Raw genomic sequence first — 19196 nt, forward strand, 5'->3', positions numbered from 1 at the left:
GCTCCATAGGCTTACATGCAAGACAGCTGATCTTCAAAAATTTTTTATTCAAAAATGCTACATAGAAAAAATATTTAGTCTACATATCATGCATTTAGTAATGTTATACTATGATTTCATGCAAAAAAATGGCACCTTGCCACGAAGAATAAAAAGTTAATCAACCTCAATGTCAAAACTCCATTTTTCTACTTTCTGTTTGCTGTTTTCATCCGACCGCACCACTTCTAGTAAACATGAGATCCTTCCACCTTCCTGTTTTAATTTCTGAAAAAAGATGCCATATTTTTGTTACATTTAAATAGTACTTTCAATTCATCACAAAGTTTTAATTAAACAGTTAATAGGCAGTGCAGAAAAAAATTCAGAAAAATTGGGACTATTTTATTACCCTCCATGTTTTGACATGCACCGGAAATTGAAAATGTAATACAAGACTGGTACCTACAACCGATTCAACATTGCTCGGAAAATTACTAAAAAATTATTTAAGAAAGAAGAACCATATTCTGACTTGTATGCCAAATTATTTTTGTATTACTATTAAATTGCGGCTAAAATTTCATTTTTTAGACTTGTACCCTTTTTGGGATATTTCAGATTTTTTTTCTTTTTTTAACTATAGGGTCAACTCTAGTTTGTGCTTATAAATTTTTTCTATAGAAGATTTTAAGCTCAATGTGTGATATTTTTGTTCATTATATATTGATCTTACTAATTATTAAAGAAAAAACTGTATATTTTAATATTATGTAATTTTTATGTATCTTTAATTACTGTATTGTAAAAAAGTTGCTTTTTATCAAATAAAAGTTAGATTGTTTTCTTGGTGTTAGTTTTAATTCTTCATAATTAGATGACTCTGTGTAGCAGAATGTGTGTAGGTTCTTTTGACTGCTTGATGGTTTTATGGTACTTCACACCTAGGTTAGAATTGGGTCTTTAATGTCATGTGGTGGAATTCTATTGAATTGTCATTATCATCCCTAAGGTTCTAAGAGGCTGTAATATCTGGCATTTATATGCAATCAGGTGCATTTTTGTGGTGTTTTGACTTTTGACACAGTTGATTGATGATGTTGGAAAAGTATAAATTCAGAAGAATTTTCAAAATAGGCATCAGAGTTCAAAGATGCCATATACAAGTAAGTCCAAAAGTGTACCGTTTAAGAAGGGAGATGATGATAGGAGACTAATTCCTGTTGTTGAGTGGGATGAAAAGACTGAAATTAGAAAGAAATATGTCAGGCCAGATGCTGGCAAGACCAAAGAAGAAAGTTTGAATGACAAAGCCTTGACAATTTTGAAGGAAAATGTAACCAAGGTAGATAACTCAAAAAACTCAAAAGTAATATCTGTACTGAGACCAAAGCCTGGGGAATCCAGTGTGTTTGAAAGATATACAGACAACTTAATCAGAGGAGATAGGAACACCTATAGGTTTTTGCATGCAGATAGAACCTGTAAACTATTCACTAGAGCCTTTCATGAACATTTGGAGCAGTCACCAGGCTGTTATGGGAACTTTCAATTTGATTATGATGCCGAAGAGCAGAGAACCATGTGTTGGAGAGAAAAAGTGGTTTGTACCCTGTGTAATTACGAGTCCTTGATGTACCCCTTGTATGAGGAGATAGAGGAGGAAGGAAAAAAGGGCAGGAAAGCAGGTGCTCCCAACAGAAGGTTGCAAATTGGACTTGCAGATACAGGTATTTCAAATACTGCATGGTGCCAATTGATGCGTACCGTTAGCCATCCAGCTCCTTCAAGGACCGACATGCAGAGACAATCCAATGAATGTGGTGATATGTTGGTCGATATGAACAGGGAAGATATGAAACAGCAGCGACAAATTGTAAAACAAGCATTCTAATGCAACAACGTTTGTAACGTTCATTTTGATTGGATAACGTCACTTTCTTACATGGCATCAATTGACAATTGATGCTATGGGACGTACGCGCAAGCGCAGACGGCATATGACAGATTTTAAATACATGTTTTAACGTTGTTTTCTGTCAGTTTCATTAGAATGGAGATAACAATATTGTATTTTAAGCTCCGACGGCATCAATTTGGGATTTGATGGTCGCAAATACCCGTTTACTGTCTCCGCTAACGCGTCGCCAGTAAACTTAATTTGCGACCATCAAATCCCCACTTGATGCCGTCGGAGCTAAAAATACGATACAGTTATCTCCTAATTGGAGCGGTCAGGGTTTTCCAACTGACACACCGATACCAGCAGAATGTGACACTCGATACAACAATCCGCTGTTTGGATCTCGAACGAGGACCCCGTTTCAACCTGGGACACAAGCAACAACCACCATTGTTGAAAATGTGACAGCTAGGAAGAAGATCATTGCTGTACATGGTGCAAATAAGCTCTGCAAAACAGCCAGCTATCTAAGGTCAACTGGGGAAAATGCAATGTGTCCGGGACACAAAGGCCACTGTTCTGCAAACTTAAAACCATGGGACTCTATTGGTAATGAGGAATTGTATGGTGAATTACTGGCAGACCAATTAGCAGAAGATGAACAGCCTCTAGTTATTGGGCAATTAACAACAGATGGGGACAGCCATGCCTCCAGAGGTTTCAGCAAGAAACATAGTGAAAGTGTTAACCTGACACCAGAAAACTTGCGGGACCCACGACACTTGGCGTCAACACAATTGTGGAGCATTGATAAGGCAGCTTTTAGTGAATTCATGTTTGACGGAAGGACGAAAGCAAACCGTGAGAAGATTCACAGGAGATTTTCCTTGGATTTAACCAACAGATGCACTGTAGAATATAACTTTGCAATCAAGGAGGCTGCTGGGAAATTGGATAAACTTGTAAATAGACTAAGTTATGTAGCTGATTGTATTATTGACTGTTACACAGGACATTGTGGAGAGACATGCCGTGCCTATTCGTATATTTGTAAAGGGACAGAAAGTGATTTCTGGGGAAACGAGTTCTTGCCTGAACATGCCAGATGCCTTTATATGACAGAGGATGATGAAAAACTAGTGCGTGACTGTATGAACATAAGATTTGGGAGGAAAAACTTGGAGAAAACGCGATTGGGAACAAGTACCCAAAAATGTGAAGCTACAAACAGAGGATATAATAAGTCAAATCCTAAGGATATTACCTACCAGAGAAATTTTCCTGCTAGAATTCACTCCACTGCACATAGAATTAATCATAGACCTGGAGAATCAGCTGTTTTAAAATGTGAAGCTCTTGGTGTACCACTTTCTCCAAATTCACGTCCGATCCATCAACTGAAAAGGGAAGACGAAATTTATGAATACCACCAGTTGTGTAAAAAAAATCCTGTTGTTAAACATGAACGAACTGTTTCGAAACTTGAAAGATTTGAACTTTACGATGAAAAATCTGTAGAAAAAGAGACATATCAGAAAGATCTGTTGGATTCAGAGAAGACTTTAACAAGTAAACGGAGAACTCGTGCTGATTTTTCTTATACAAAGTGATATTTCTGTATTTTACTTACTTACTGCAACTAAATTATGCATTCTGGGTACATTCCATGTGTCTGACAGGTTTGTGGAACTAAATGTTTACATACTTGTCTGCTATTATTTATATTGGGAGGTTCTAGAGACAAATGTTCAGGATTTATACACAAACTATTGTGACATAGGTGCGAAACATGTAAATCCGCAGCCATCTCTGTTAGATCATTTTGTAACATAAACATGAATCTATGGGCCAGATAAAATTTTGTTCTTCCATTTGGCCACTTTACTTTAAGGCGACCATATTTTGGACCACGAGTTAAACCCCTTTCTCTTTGATTGACCGAAAATAATGTCGACCAAAATTGACAACCCTTGGAATTTTGGACATTTGATCAATTTTTGAAATTAAGCCTGTTAATTGCACAACTTTCCACTGAGGATCCATTTTAAAAATACCATGAGGTAGTATAGTACCCAGAATATGTAAATCAGTTGCAGCATCCTGGGAAATTTGCATTTTTAACATGAAAAAAAATTCCAAAAATAACTACCCAGGTTGCAGTCTTGTAATTGATTGCTCCATAGGCTTACATGCAAAACAGCTGATCTTCAAAATTTTTTTATTCAAAAATACTACATAGAAAAAATATTAAGTCTACATATCATGCATTTAGTAATGTTATACTATGATTTCATGCAAAAAAAATGGCGCCTTGCCACGAAGAATAAAAAGTTAATCAACCTCAATGTCAAAACTCCATTTTTCTACTTTCTGTTTGCTGTTTTCATCCGACCGCACCACTTCTAGTAAACATGAGATCCTTCCACCTTCCTGTTTTAATTTCTGAAAAAAAGATGCCATATTTTTGTTACATTTAAATAGTACTTTCAATTCATCACAAAGTTTTAATTAAACAGTTAATAGGCAGTGCAGAAAAAAATTCAGAAAAATTGGGACTATTTTATTACCCTCCATGTTTTGACATGCACCGGAAATTGAAAATGTAATACAAGACTGGTACCTACAACCGATTCCACATTGCTCGGAAAATTACTAAAAAATTATTTAAGAAAGAAGAACCATATTCTGACTTGTATGCCAAATTATTTTTGTATTACTATTAAATTGCGGCTAAAATTTCATTTTTTAGACTTGTACCCTTTTTGGGATATTTCAGATTTTTTTTCTTTTTTTAACTATAGGGTCAACTCTAGTTTGTGCTTATAAATTTTTTCTATAGAAGATTTTAAGCTCAATGTGTGATATTTTTGTTCATTATATATTGATCTTACTAATTATTAAAGAAGAAACTGTATATTTTAATAATATGTAATTTTTATGTATCTTTAATTACTGTATTGTAAAAAAGTTGCTTTTTATCAAATAAAAGTTAGATTGTTTTCTTGGTGTTAGTTTTAATTCTTCATAATTAGATGACTCTGTGTAGCAGAATGTGTGTAGGTTCTTTTGACTGCTTGATGGTTTTTTGGTACTTCACACCTAGGTTAGAATTGGGTCTTTAATGTCATGTGGTGGAATTCTATTGAATTGTCATTATCATCCCTAAGGTTCTAAGAGGCTGTAATATCTGGCATTTATATGCAATCAGGTGCATTTTTGTGGTGTTTTGACTTTTGACACAGTTGATTGATGATGTTAGAAAAGTATAAATTCAGAAGAATTTTCAAAATAGGCATCAGAGTTCAAAGATGCCATATACAAGTAAGTCCAAAAGTGTACCGTTTAAGAAGGGAGATGATGATAGGAGACTAATTCCTGTTGTTGAGTGGGATGAAAAGACTGAAATTAGAAAGAAATATGTCAGGCCAGATGCTGGCAAGACCAAAGAAGAAAGTTTGAATGACAAAGCCTTGACAATTTTGAAGGAAAATGTAACCAAGGTAGATAACTCAAAAAACTCAAAAGTAATATCTGTACTGAGACCAAAGCCTGGGGAATCCAGTGTGTTTGAAAGATATACAGACAACTTAATCAGAGGAGATAGGAACACCTATAGGTTTTTGCATGCAGATAGAACCTGTAAACTATTCACTAGAGCCTTTCATGAACATTTGGAGCAGTCACCAGGCTGTTATGGGAACTTTCAATTTGATTATGATGCCGAAGAGCAGAGAACCATGTGTTGGAGAGAAAAAGTGGTTTGTACCCTGTGTAAATACGAGTCCTTGATGTACCCCTTGTATGAGGAGATAGGGGAGGAAGGAAAAAAGGGCAGGAAAGCAGGTGCTCCCAACAGAAGGTTGCAAATTGGACTTGCAGATACAGGTATTTCAAATACTGCATGGTGCCAATTGATGCGTACCGTTAGCCATCCAGCTCCTTCAAGGACCGACATGCAGAGACAATCCAATGAATGTGGTGATAGGTTGGTCGATATAAACAGGGAAGATATGAAACAGCAGCGACAAATTGTAAAACAAGCATTGGAGCGGTCAGGGTTCCCAACTGACACACCGATACCAGCAGAATGTGACACTCGATACAACAATCCGCTGTTTGGATCTCGAACGAGGACCCCGTTTCAACCTGGGAAACAAGCAACAACCACCATTGTTGAAAATGTGACAGCTAGGAAGAAGATCATTGCTGTACATGGTGCAAATAAGCTCTGCAAAACAGCCAGCTATCTAAGGTCAACTGGGGAAAATGCAATTTGTCCGGGACACCAAGGCCACTGTTCTGCAAACCTAAAACCATGGGACTCTATTGGTAATGAGGAATTGTATGGTGAATTACTGGCAGACCAATTAGCAGAAGATGAACAGCCTCTAGTTATTGGGCAATTAACAACAGATGGGGACAGCCATGCCTCCAGAGGTTTCAGCAAGAAACATAGTGAAAGTGTTAACCTGACACCAGAAAACTTGCGGGACCCACGACACTTGGCGTCAACACAATTGCGGAGCATTGATAAGGCAGCTTTTAGTGAATTCATGTTTGACGGAAGGACGAAAGCAAACCGTGAGAAGATTCACAGGAGATTTTCCTTGGATTTAACCAACAGATGCACTGTAGAATATAACTTTGCAATCAAGGAGGCTGCTGGGAAATTGGATAAACTTGTAAATAGACTAAGTTATGTAGCTGATTGTATTATTGACTGTTACACAGGACATTGTGGAGAGACATGCCGTGCCTATTCGTATATTTGTAAAGGGACAGAAAGTGATTTCTGGGGAAAAGAGTTCTTGCCTGAACATGCCAGATGCCTTTATATGACAGAGGATGATGAAAAACTAGTGCGTGACTGTATGAACATAAGATTTGGGAGGGAAAACTTGGAGAAAACGCGATTGGGAACAAGTACCCAAAAATGTGAAGCTACAAACAGAGGATATAATAAGTCAAATCCTAAGGATATTACCTACCAGAGAAATTTTCCTGCTAGAATTCACCCCACTGCACATAGAATTAATCATAGACCTGGAGAATCAGCTGTTTTAAAATGTGAAGCTCTTGGTGTACCACTTTCTCCAAATTCACGTCCGATCCATCAACTGAAAAGGGAAAACGAAATTTATGAATACCACCATAATGGCCAGTTGCGTAAAAAAAATCCTGTTGTTAAACATGAACGAACTGTTTCGAAACTTGAAAGATTTGAACTTTACGATGAAAAATCTGTAGAAAAAGAGACATATCAGAAAGATCTGTTGGATTCAGAGAAGACTTTAACAAGTAAACGGAGAACTCGTGCTGATTTTTCTTATACAAAGTGATATTTCTGTATTTTACTTACTTACTGCAACTAAATTATGTATTCTGGGTACATTCCATGTGTCTGACAGGTTTGTGGAACTAAATGTTTACATACTTGTCTGCTATTATTTATATTGGGAGGTTCTAGAGACAAATGTTCAGGATTTATACACAAACTATTGTGACATAGGTGCGAAACATGTAAATCCGCAGCCATCTCTGTTAGATCATTTTGTAACATAAACATGAATCTATGGGCCAGATAAAATTTTGTTCTTCCATTTGGCCACTTTACTTTAAGGCGACCATATTTTGGACCACGAGTTAAACCCCTTTCTCTTTGATTGACCGAAAATACTGTCGACCAAAATTGACAACCCTTGGAATTTTGGACATTTTGATCAATTTTTGAAATTAAGCCTACTAATTGCACAACTTTCCACTGAGGATCCATTTTAAAAATACCATGAGGTAGTATAGTACCCAGAATATGTAAATCAGTTGCAGCATCCTGGGAAATTTGCATTTTTAGCATGAAAAAAAATTCCAAAAATCACTACCCAGGTTGCAGTCTTGTAATTGATTGCTCCATAGGCTTACATGCAAAACAGCTGATCTTCAAAAATGCTCATAGAAAAAATATTTAGTCTACATATCATGCATTTAGTAATGTTATACTATGATTTCATGCAAAAAAAATGGCACCTTGCCTCGAAGAATAAAAATTTAATCAACCTCAATGTCAAAACTCCATTTTTCTACTTTCTGTTTGCTGTTTTCATCCGACCGCACCACTTCTAGTAAACATGAGATCCTTCTACCTTCCTGTTTTAATTTTTGAAAAAAGATGCCATATTTTTGTTACATTTAAATAGTACTTTCAATTCATCACAAAGTTTTAATTAAACAGTAAATAGGCAGTGCAGAAAAAAATTCAGAAAAATTGGGACTATTTTATTACCCTCCATGTTTTGACATGCACCGGAAATTGAAAATGTAATACAAGACTGGTACCTAAACCAACATTCAAAATGCTTTTTCAATATCTGTTGAAACTGCCCATTGGTTTAATCGAAATCTAAGTAAAATACCTGTTAACTCGTTTGGATCAGGTGGTGTATCCATTAAACAGTCGTTTAAGCTAGGAGTTTCTTGTCTTGCTCTACAGCTACAGTCAAACACTATCCTAATAGGTGTAGTCGACGATTCTTTTTTGACGGCATGATGCGGTATGTAGTGTACTGTGTTATTAGTCGCTGTGTCTTCTCCTATCTTCTCTATAAATCCTATTCTTTCTTGTTCACCTATTATTTCTCCGTATTTCTGTAATAAATGCGGTTCCTTCTTCAGTCGTTTAATTACGTTTTCTGTTCTGCAATGGGCTATTTCTTTGTTCATTGGTAATGGTGGATGCTCTTCTTTCCAGGGTAATGTAGCAAAATATCTGTTGTCATGGTAACTGATACATGTCTTCTCATATACTTCTTTTAATTCCTTGTTCCCTGTTTCCTTCTCATCTATTTGCTCAATTCCAAGTGTTTCTAACTTCCAAAACTTCTCCAGGTCGCATTCTTCTGTCTTTCTTGATGTCATTACATTCATCATAGATGTTGGCTGGTCATTGTAACTTAGTGTACCGTGAAGTGGTCCTACAGTAAATAACCTATTTTTGATTTCACGGCAGTAGGTTCCTCACCTCTAATGATATCGTTTTCTATAATTGACCAATAGTAGTCGGCTCCTACGAGTACTGAGACTTGGAAATTGTCGTTCGCGGTAACTGGATGTGCGAGTTTTATCTCGGATAAATATGACAATTTAGCAGCTTTGCGGATGTAAGTTTGGAGTGGTGCGGCGATTTCCGATACTATCAATACTCTGATCGGCAGTTTTCTTTCGTCTGTGAGCAAATAAATAGTTCCAGTTTTTAAGTGTCTAATTTTCGTACTTTCTGCACTGTCCCCGAACCCGGATAAATTTTTCTGTGCCAGTTATTGATAACTGCAATTTAGCGGCTAAGTCTTCTGTGATGAACGACCTCTGTGCACCTTCATCAAAAAGAATGTTGGCTTCTAAAGATTGTAGTCCTGAACTTACAGGGTTTATTGCGGTTTTGAGCATTACATTCGTGGTTGCCTGTGAATGTAAAATTGTGTCCGTTTCCTTCGCGCTGTGTTGAATGGTACTTACGTTCACACTATCTTCTTTATCTATTTGTGCATTATCCTTACATAAACTCGTGTGATGACGCTTATGACATTTTCTGCATGTTTTATTTGACTTACAATCAACCAAGTTATGATGTCCTAAACAGTTGAAGCATAGGCGGTCTCTTTTTACTATTGACATGCCGTCTTTATATTCAGTTACTTTGGTACAATTTACAGAGGCGTGTGATTCGTGACAATAATCGCACTGTTTAGATTTGAAGTTAGTGTTTTGGTGATTCTTATTTTGGTGGCTGTGACTTGCTAGGTTTTTTCGAATTTCCCCTGGTAGTTTGTTCAATATTATTGGCACTAACAACGCTCCGTATGAATCATCAGTTTGTCCTAGTGATTCTAAACCTCTTATGTAAATTTGAATGTTGTCATAAAAATGTCGGAGGTTGAAAAGTGTGTACCTATGAGACGTAATATCAATAAGTTCCTGCATATACCTCTGTGTAATTTTATGTTGCTGACCATATCTTTCTTGTAATAGGGAAATTGCCTTTTCATAATTTGCATTAGTGAGGGCAAAACCTGTCATTGATTTTAGAGCTTCATCATGAAGTAACGATTTCAAATAATTGAATTTTTGGACGTTGCTTAAGGTTGGGTTCGTATGCACGGCTGTCTCAAATGAGTCCCCAAATGATTGCCATTGAAGTATATCTCCATCGACAGTAGGGAGATTCAACTTGGGTAGTTTGTTGTATTCACTAGTTGAGCTAAAGGATGGGCGAAATTCTGACAAACGGTAATTTGAGTTGTTCTGGTGTTCTGAATATGAAGAGTTTATAGTATGAACGGGTTAAGTAGTTTCTATTCGTAGAGTAAAAACTTTCTGCGTGTGTATTCAACGATGTAGTTTTGACTAAGATGAATTTGTTGACTTCACGAATTTTACCTTCTAAGTTAAATGCATACTCATCTGCTTCAACGATCTCTGTTTCAATATCTCCGTCGTCCAGTTCCTGTACTGTGTCCTAATCTAACTTGCGTAATATTTCTTGCTTCCGTTTCAGACTATCCAATAAGTATGACAAATCCTCCGTGTCCACGGTTTCATCATCTTCCTGTTGAACATCTTCAAATTTCTTTATCAGTCTGGAAACTGCACTTCTATGTCCTGCTCGTATCGAACGTAGCTTCAGATTCATCCTGGTCTCGGTACCAATATCGTAGAGTGGTTGTTTCGGACACAAATTAAGGCTTAGTAAATAAGAACGTCTGCTTGCAATGATACTTGTATTGAACTCTGAAAAGCTAACGTCACAACAACGGTGACGTCGTTTACATGGAGAGCGGTAGCGGGAACACCTCATGTGCAATTCTTAACAGGTTTAAATACACTTTTTGAACTTCTGAATGCCACAATCTCATTTGTTTTATTCTTTGGTTAACACTGGAGTATGAAGTTCACAGTGTAAAAATCATAAATTTGGTATCTTGTACTGACCATCTCAGTTGTTGGTCACATGAAGTTTATGATATAAAATAAAGTTTACTATTTAAATATTTGTCTTATGTTTTCTGTCGTTAGATGGTATTTATTTCAGCAATAAAATAAGACAGGTATATATGTGATCTCGCATTAATAGTTCATGACAAAATTATGTTGTTTACAATGTATGTACCTGGTCAATAAAACAAATGTAAAATGATAACTCAAGATGTTTAAATTTTAAGCGCTATTACTGTATTGACTAACATTTTTCCATGGGTCGTGTCAAATTTTCATATCACTTAGAATACTAAAATTTGCATCTCAATGACGATATATACACAATGAGTTCAGGTAAAACAAAATCAGTACTAAACTCATCTGAGGTATCAGACGAATAAAACAAGTGCTTTCAAAACGAAACGCAAACGAATCAAGCCATCGTTGATGGTAAATAAAATTAGAGAGACAGTCTTTGATATTTATTTAGTCTGAGACTAAGCAAAGACAACATTTCCTACAACAGGATTTTGGTTAGATGATTAACATTTTATAGCCGTTCTTTTATTTAAACTCTCAAATGTTTAATTTTCTGTTTTTAAATTTATATGCATTTTAGAATAAGTTTTGCATTGTTTTCATAATTCCTTTTTTATTCTTCCGTTTTTTTATTTTATTAAAAGGTAGGATTGTTATTAATTTGACATTTTTGATTTTCATTTGTACTATTTGGTTGAGGTTTATATTATATACTTGAATTCAAAGGAAATCAGAGTTGGTGGGAAAAAATAAACTGAAACATTATCTTAAAGATTATAAATATTGAATAAATGGGGACAAATAATCAGAAACCGAAGAAAGACATACACCTGTCAGTTGTAATATGATTATTTAAGTATTTGACTCAACATCGTGTTATTCTTTTTATCAAAGTCAGAATTAAGCTACTTTTTTCTTTATTTACGACTGTCACTTTTGGTTCATTATCTAAATGTTATGATATACACTAACTTTTTTTTAATGATTAAACTCATTGGAGTTAAATAAACTTTTTTAGTGAAAATAATTCCTACTTCAAATTTTCTCTATTTGAATTTAAACGTTAAATCTATGTTCCTCAATGCAACATATATAGGCTATATGATTTGGAATATTTGCTCAATTTGTTAAGTTACAGGTCTACATAAGGAGAAATAGTTAACTTTTTCCCTATTCTGAAATAGACGTGGGTTATAACAGATACGTGTGCTCTGTGACTTTTGTCATGCTTTTCCCTTAGATCTATATATTATTCTTTGGAGGCAGGCTTCGAAAGACGGATTGATGATGACAATGATCATGAAGTCTATATTTTACTCTTACCTCACTTTCAGCTATATACATATATGACCTTAAGTTATTATTTGAATTGAAGTCTTTTGTAATAACAACAATCCCATTTAAAACAAAACAAATATAAGGTCGGCTTCTTATTAGCAACTGAACTCCTTTGTTGAAAACTGACCTTATAACTCAGTTTTATATTGCTGTTGTAAGCTTTGAAATTTAAAGTTGTGACATGCCAGTAGCACCTGTATGTCGAGGACCTGTCTTCAAATTGATAAAATAATTGCTTACGTGTTTTAGGCTGCAAGTTTGAACCTTCATGTTTTAAGAAATGATTATACTTAATATCCATGTATTTTTTTGTGAAACATTGAATGTTATAATAGGGCTAATTTTCTGTATAAATCTATTATCATGTAGACTTCGGAAATCCAAGCTTCTATTGCCTTTTTTTAAATACGCAAATGATTTCGAAAACTGTACCAATACAGAACAAAATGTTATAGCAAACCTTTTGGTTGAAAAATTATTATGCTCTATTGCAAAACAATTAACTTAACATATCTATCATTTCTTACTCATATTAGTTATTATGATGTGGACCGGCCATTGTTTTAAAAACAAAATCTGTCCCTCTATAAATCTATCATAACAAATGATTCCTAACAAAAGTTGTCAGTCTATGAAGTCAAATTTGTCAATCTGCCTTTTTTTGGATCTGTCTATTTTTGGACATCAAAATTTAATACAATCGTGAAAGAGTCAATTTTGTCAACCTAACAAATTCTTTATAAAAAGTGTAATAGCATTTTGTTAGGGAATTCAATGTTTGCTATATCACGGTTGTGTTCAATGCAATTAATGATAACGCCACTATACCCATCCAAATGCTTTTTCAAGAGGCATAACATGCAAATATATATATATATTTTGGTATCCATTGTACTTAACTTTGGCAAAGTAGAGGAAATATATATATTTTTTTTTAATTCCGTACCATTTCAAGGACAATAACTCTTAACAAAAGACATCTGACAATTCCGTCTCTGCTCACCAATTTTAAACTAAGTCTTGCTTCTCAGATCTCATGTAAAGTTGTCAACTTTCTGTAATATCTCTTTTTTTCAAAATTAAATGCAACACATACACTAGGGTAATCATTGTAAATATAAGACACTAATTCGTACAGCAACAATTATCTATATTTACGTATACGTAGATCTTGGCTTGTTGGTCAGTTTTGCTATTTGACGCTTCTTTCTGTCGATTATGGTTTTAAAAATATTTGCCGATAACAGAAAAATTATAAAAATCAGCAATAACTTCCATTCGAAGTAAACTGATATATATATATTTTAATGTTGACTCATTTGTAGATGTTATCTTGCTGATCTTTTTTGTTAATATATAAGGCTTTTGTTTATTAATTTTCATGTTTAAGGGGCCGTTGAATATTTATAAGATGGATGGGCCGGTGCAAAATGGGGCAGGGCAACCACTTTTTTTGCGGAAATATTTGGATGAGCAAGATCATATTTTATAGGAAAAATGTTGCTATCAATTTTATTGGTGTGTAGGATATTTATTTTGCGGGCACTCAAAACATGTCTCAACAAACTGGTAGCTTGGCTCATTTCTGTCAATTTTAAGAATTTAATTAAGGAATAAACCTTTCCATACACAATTGCAATGAATATTAGATAACAACTAAAATACCTTATAGCAAATTTGTTTTAGCAAAACAGCATGGATTCTGTTTTTTCATTCAATTTTTCACCCCAAAAATAAAAAAAATCATCCTAAAATAAACTGTTTCGATAAAGTGAAACACTTTTAAAAAAAGAGGGTAATTTTTAACTTTAAAAGAAGTATTTTTTCAAAACAATCATTATTACAAGCATCAAAACTATAATAAATGAATATAAAATACGAAAAAAACATGCCTGCTTTAAGATAAATATCTTTTATTACCCAATATAAGTTAAACAATTAAGTTTTGTACACTAAGGATACGGTTGGTAAATTGACAACAAACTCTCTAAACACAGACTGGTATGTGGCTTTAAAAAAACATTTTGTATGTTAAACCATGCATTACAAGGAACACAAGTCATCACAGAACATATACACAATTGTAAGTATTTTGGAATACTAAAACTGCATTGTTTTCTGTATTTTATGCAGATTTCTGATTTGTAATTCCAACGATACCACCTGAACCCTTTGAATCTTTTATGATGTTTTTTTCAGTGCCAACATCACTCCAAATACCATTGAATGTGCTTTGCTTTTGTCTGATAGAAAACTCTCCTAGTTTAAAAGCTGATTCGATCTTTGCTGGTTGTGTGGAATAAACTAAATAAGTCGTATATGTACTTTGCGTTGTGTTTACTTTGCGTATAATATTTACAATGGCGAAGCTCATGCAAGGTGTAAGAAACGTCACAAACATGTGAACGTAAATACGGGAAACGTAACGTTATAACTTCGAACTATTCTCAACATACTGGGGCCCGCAAAGTGTATTTATGTACAAAACAATAGAATATTACTTTAAATGTTCATCAATAAAGAAAAGAAATTTAATTTTACACTTGCAGGAATTACTGTCTCTTCAAAACACAAAAATAGGAATCTACATTAAACTTTAACGAGTCCATGATTTTATTCTTTCCTTTGCACGAATGGATGCCTTCCGCAAGGGCAATGTTCTTGTCGGTATTTCTTCGTTGTTTTGTTCTTCCACATATTCATCAGATGGTGTTACTTCGTTTATTTCTTCTTGACGGGGTGATGCGGGATATAATGTACAATACCTTTACTAATATCGAGATCCTTAACCTTCTAAATAAATCCTCGGCGTTCTTGATCCTTGATTATCTGTCCATATACCTTAAGCATTTCGGGATCTTGACTTAATTTTCGAATGACGTTTTCAGTTCTTCGTTTTGTAACGAAGAAGTTGGTAGGCAAGGGTTCGTGATCTGGTTTCCATGGCAACTTTGCTATATACTTGTTTTCTCGAAATTCGATTGCTGACTTTTGATATGTTTCCATATAGTCTACCGTTTCAACATCTGTCGTGTTGTTATCTATTCCTAACGACTCTAATTCCCAAAATCTTTCTAAATTCAACTCCTCTGGTTTGTGCGATGTCAATATGTTGTACATAACTACATTACTCTGTTGACGATCAGACAACAAATAACCAAGTTTTGACTTTACGGCGGTTGGACCATTTCCTCTTAATATTGTATCCTCTACGAAATCCCAATAGAAATCAGCTCCAATGAGCAAGGAGATTTCAAAAGAAGAGTTGTCTTCTGTAAACGGATGAGCTAAACGTAATCCTTTCAGGTACTTTAATTCTCGTATACCATTACCGATGTAATTGCTTAAAGGGCTGGCGATGTTCGGTACTACTAGAACCTCAACTGGAATTTTCGTTCTATTTATCGACTCTACGTATACGCGTGCTCTTGACAAATGACGGACTTTGCTGTCGGTACTTTCAAATGCCGATAAATGTATGGTTTCTGTTCCTAGTATTTCTAAATCTATTTTCGACGCTAACTCCTCGGTAACAAAAGAGCGCTGTGCTCCTTCATCAAACAAAATGTGCGTATCAACATATCGATTTCCCCCAACTGGTGCAACGGCAGTTTTTAGAAGCACGTTCGAACGGGATTTTTCTTCAGACGAATGAAAACTTGCGGCGATCAATGTATTTTCGCTATCATCAACTACGGCATTAACTGACATTTGCTGATCATTAGTACATGTATTTCCATGGCAAAGACTTGTGTGGTGCTTTTGATGGCACTGGCGGCAGCGAAATTTCGATTTACAATCTACGGAACGGTGTGATCCTAAACAGTTAAAACATAACTTCTTTTCTTTGACGATTGATAGGCGTGTATCGTGATCTGTAACATTTGGGCATTTTGCAGGGTCATGTAAATTCTGGCAGAATATGAAAGGTTTTTGTCGAATATTTTGTGTTTGTCTCTCACGGTTATCGAATGTAACTACTTTACTCGGTTCACCTTTTCTATTAGCGCATGTCAAAAACGATGCGGTCATTGTGGTAGGCTGTATTGAATCCATAAACGACGACGAGCGTTGTCCAGCTTCAATTATAGTGATTTCTTTCAAAATTCCACGTCTCAAATCAATCAATTCCCAATTATCGGAACCGTTTTCACGAGCTAAGTGTTGTCGTATTTCTGACGGAAGCTTGTTCAGTATTATCGGAATAAGTAATGCACCATACGATTCTCCGGAGCGGCCTAACGATTCAAGACCTCTTATATATGCCTCTAACTTGTCGTAATAAACACGTAGACTGAGTAGGTTGTTTTGTGGTGCTCTAAGTTCCAGCATAGCTTGCATATAAGCATTTGTAATGTTATGCGATTGTCCGAAACGCTCCTTTAAAAGTTAAATAGCTTCCATGTAATTTGAGTTTGTGAGCGGTAACCCGTCAATATAGTACGGTGACCGAGTGAGGAAACGTCGCTTATTTAAGGAGTTTAATTGTCATTCGGACTATACGGCTATAAATCACAGTATTGGTAGTTCAAAGGTTAAACTTAACATTTTGACTTGTCGTCAAAAAATCGTACGGTGCAATTTTCGTAAAATGGGCTTTGAAGTACGTTAATTAACTTGAACGAAAAATCGACTAAGAAAAGTTTTGAGGTCAACATTGTAAAATAACATCTGTGATATGATTTCTGTTATTATATACATTGTTGTTACACCTTATTCATATTATTTTAACGATTTCAAAGAAAAGTTAGCAAAATTAATTCGTTATTAAAGAGTTTTTTGTAAAAGTTTAACACTACGAATACTTTGCATTTAATAGAGTGTTCCAATTTAATTTCCTGATTTCTTTTACGCAAAATGTAAAATAATTAACATTTATATGTTATTCCATACATTTGTACCTTTATTAATCAATAATATGAAATTAATTTGTCTCAGAAGCACTATTTCAGCAATTCAAGCCAGACAAAATTCATAACGCTCATATGACGGAGCTATTCGAAGCTCATATACAGCCTCTTATAGATACATATACGCTATTTGGATGTGATGTATTACTTACATTTACATACTGGGATATGTTCCCTGAAGCAGTAGACATTTAGCAGTCAAATGTTAGAGCAGAACGAGAGGGAAATTGGTCTCTTCCTTGAGATCGTCATCTCAAATGTAAAATTATATTTTTGTAACCAACCGTACTCCACGAAGGTGGATGCCATTTTACATACTCGATATGCTTCAATTTTCTGTGAACATTTGATCACCTTTTATTAATGGCCACTTTGCTTTTTGGACAGATTCCTGGACATTTTAAAAGTACTATGACATGGCAACAGAAAAGACCGTTATAAAAGCCTAAAGGGGATTAGGTGGCACTGTAGACCTAACAATTCAAAAGTCTGCGCTTGTTGGATGGGCCCTTACTAGACATTTCATAGAATCCATTAGTCGTGTAATACTGAAAAGGGATGGAAATGCTGAAAATTATACAAATTCACAGTAAGAAACAAAGCCAACAGCAATGAACAGAGATGAAGAACATGTTATTGCCATTGTGAACCATCTAAATGATTCATGACTGATCCCTTTGGTGTGGAATCCCACCCTCAATGTCTTATCAATATCTCTTCTTAAATGCATGCTCAAGACATATTCGAGGTTCTTTGCTCACAGTTGTCGAGGAAGGCTTGAAAATGTCTAAACATTTTATCAATAGTGCTCTTTCTTAAGATTACAAGGAGTTTTTATAGTCCAATATCAAACACAAACCTGAAAAATAAATCGGGGGAAATACTTTCAGGTCGCATAAATCCATGACTTGTAATTAGACGTGCACTTATTTCGGCAAAATGTAGAGATGATGTTATCATAGAACATGTGTTGTCGCACCCATTTCATTATCCCCTTTTCAAAATGACGGCACCATGAGAAAATCATGCAAGTCGGATTTTGTGAAGCAATTCGAATCTTAAGTCTCTTGTGCACTTTCCCTTCCTCCCTTAATATCATCGTTCACAACTTACATAAGAGATGGTATGGCATTGGTTCAATTTATTAATGCTAAGAAAGGTAAAACATGCGGCGACCTTGCAGCTTACTATTAAAAAATATGTCCCAATGAATTTCTATGGCGCACATAGTAACACATGTTTTTGACCGCTACGACACGAACAACTCTATAAAGTCTGCCGAAAGAGAACGCCGCACAGAGACTACAGCTTACATCAAAGTGTATCAGATTATAGAGCGGAGAAGTATTCCTGACTGGAAAACCTTGACAAATCCGATAAGATTCCACCTGATGTGAGCTTTACATAGTCAGAACGTTTGAAACTTAGTTAGTTTAATGTGACAGAGTGGAAGAACAATCACACAGACCTCTGATACAATTGTAATTGTTTTGTGTGTTCGCTACTATAAAAATAGGACACATACAAGCGAGTTGTGGTTGCGGATGTTGAACATTAGCAGTGTAAATAATGGGCGGAGATTTTCACCCATTCAATAACTATGTGTCTGTCTTTCCCCAACAATTTGTAAACTATTGCCTGTTGCACATGTACTTACCGGATGCGACGCAACTTCGTCTCTATTTGGAGTAAGTATACAAATTGACATCAAGACTTCGAAGGACACGCACGACTATTTCAGTTGTGTTTAGAGTTTCGGTAATATTGACAATGATAAAGCCCTTGTTTTTGGCATGAAAGATAATTTCAAAGGTTTATGATCAGAACTATCTCTTTAAAACCACTCCATCATAATAATTATTCAAGTTTATCACAAGTAAGATGTAAGTTTAGTCAGGTTACCTTCCTGCGAGACGGCACTGAAACAGTTTGTTTTACGTACTGCGTTTCAAACTTAAAATTTGAAACGCATTACACATTGCTAAACCCCTATCCGGTCACCTTTAGAAGACGGTTGGCGAGAGTAAAATGATTCATTACACCCCGTGTATTTTAAAAGG

At 35.2% G+C, this 19196-nt stretch overlaps 2 protein-coding genes and 1 long non-coding RNA gene across 3 annotated transcripts; all 3 read right to left on the reverse strand.

Annotated features, from left to right (window-relative positions):
• Positions 1-99: 99 nt before the first annotated feature.
• On the reverse strand, positions 100-8019 carry LOC139492348 (uncharacterized). Its single transcript, XR_011656800.1, has 5 exons — positions 7937-8019; positions 6871-6999; positions 4223-4324; positions 3151-3279; positions 100-267 (listed from the first exon to the last, which is right to left on the reverse strand). It is a non-coding gene; the product is annotated as an uncharacterized lncRNA (long non-coding RNA).
• Positions 8020-8227: 208 nt separating this feature from the next.
• Positions 8228-10565, reverse strand: LOC139492594 (uncharacterized). The gene is made up of 2 exons (XM_071280745.1): positions 10402-10565; positions 8228-8864 (listed from the first exon to the last, which is right to left on the reverse strand). The coding sequence occupies exons 1-2, from the start codon at positions 10563-10565 to the stop codon at positions 8228-8230; spliced, it is 801 nt and encodes a 266-aa protein (XP_071136846.1).
• A 4454-nt stretch (positions 10566-15019) lies between these two features.
• Positions 15020-16567, reverse strand: LOC139492595 (uncharacterized). Its single transcript, XM_071280746.1, has one exon. It carries the CDS (start codon positions 16565-16567, stop codon positions 15020-15022), a length of 1548 nt encoding a protein of 515 aa, XP_071136847.1.
• Positions 16568-19196: the final 2629 nt, after the last annotated feature.

Source organism: Mytilus edulis, chromosome 10, assembly GCF_963676685.1.
Source record: "Mytilus edulis chromosome 10, xbMytEdul2.2, whole genome shotgun sequence".
NCBI classification, from domain to species: domain Eukaryota; kingdom Metazoa; phylum Mollusca; class Bivalvia; order Mytilida; family Mytilidae; genus Mytilus; species Mytilus edulis.

Bases quoted from the DNA above. Each gene is read 5' to 3' on its own strand.
- LOC139492595 (XM_071280746.1), bottom strand. From the start codon at position 16,567: ATGCAAGCTATGCTGGAACTTAGAGCACCACAAAACAACCTACTCAGT.
- LOC139492594 (XM_071280745.1), bottom strand. From the start codon at position 10,565: ATGAATCTGAAGCTACGTTCGATACGAGCAGGACATAGAAGTGCAGTT. The intron at 8,865-10,401 runs GTTAGATTAGGA...AATCAAAAATAG, and splicing joins AAGCAAGAAATATTACGCAA to GTTATTTACTGTAGGACCAC.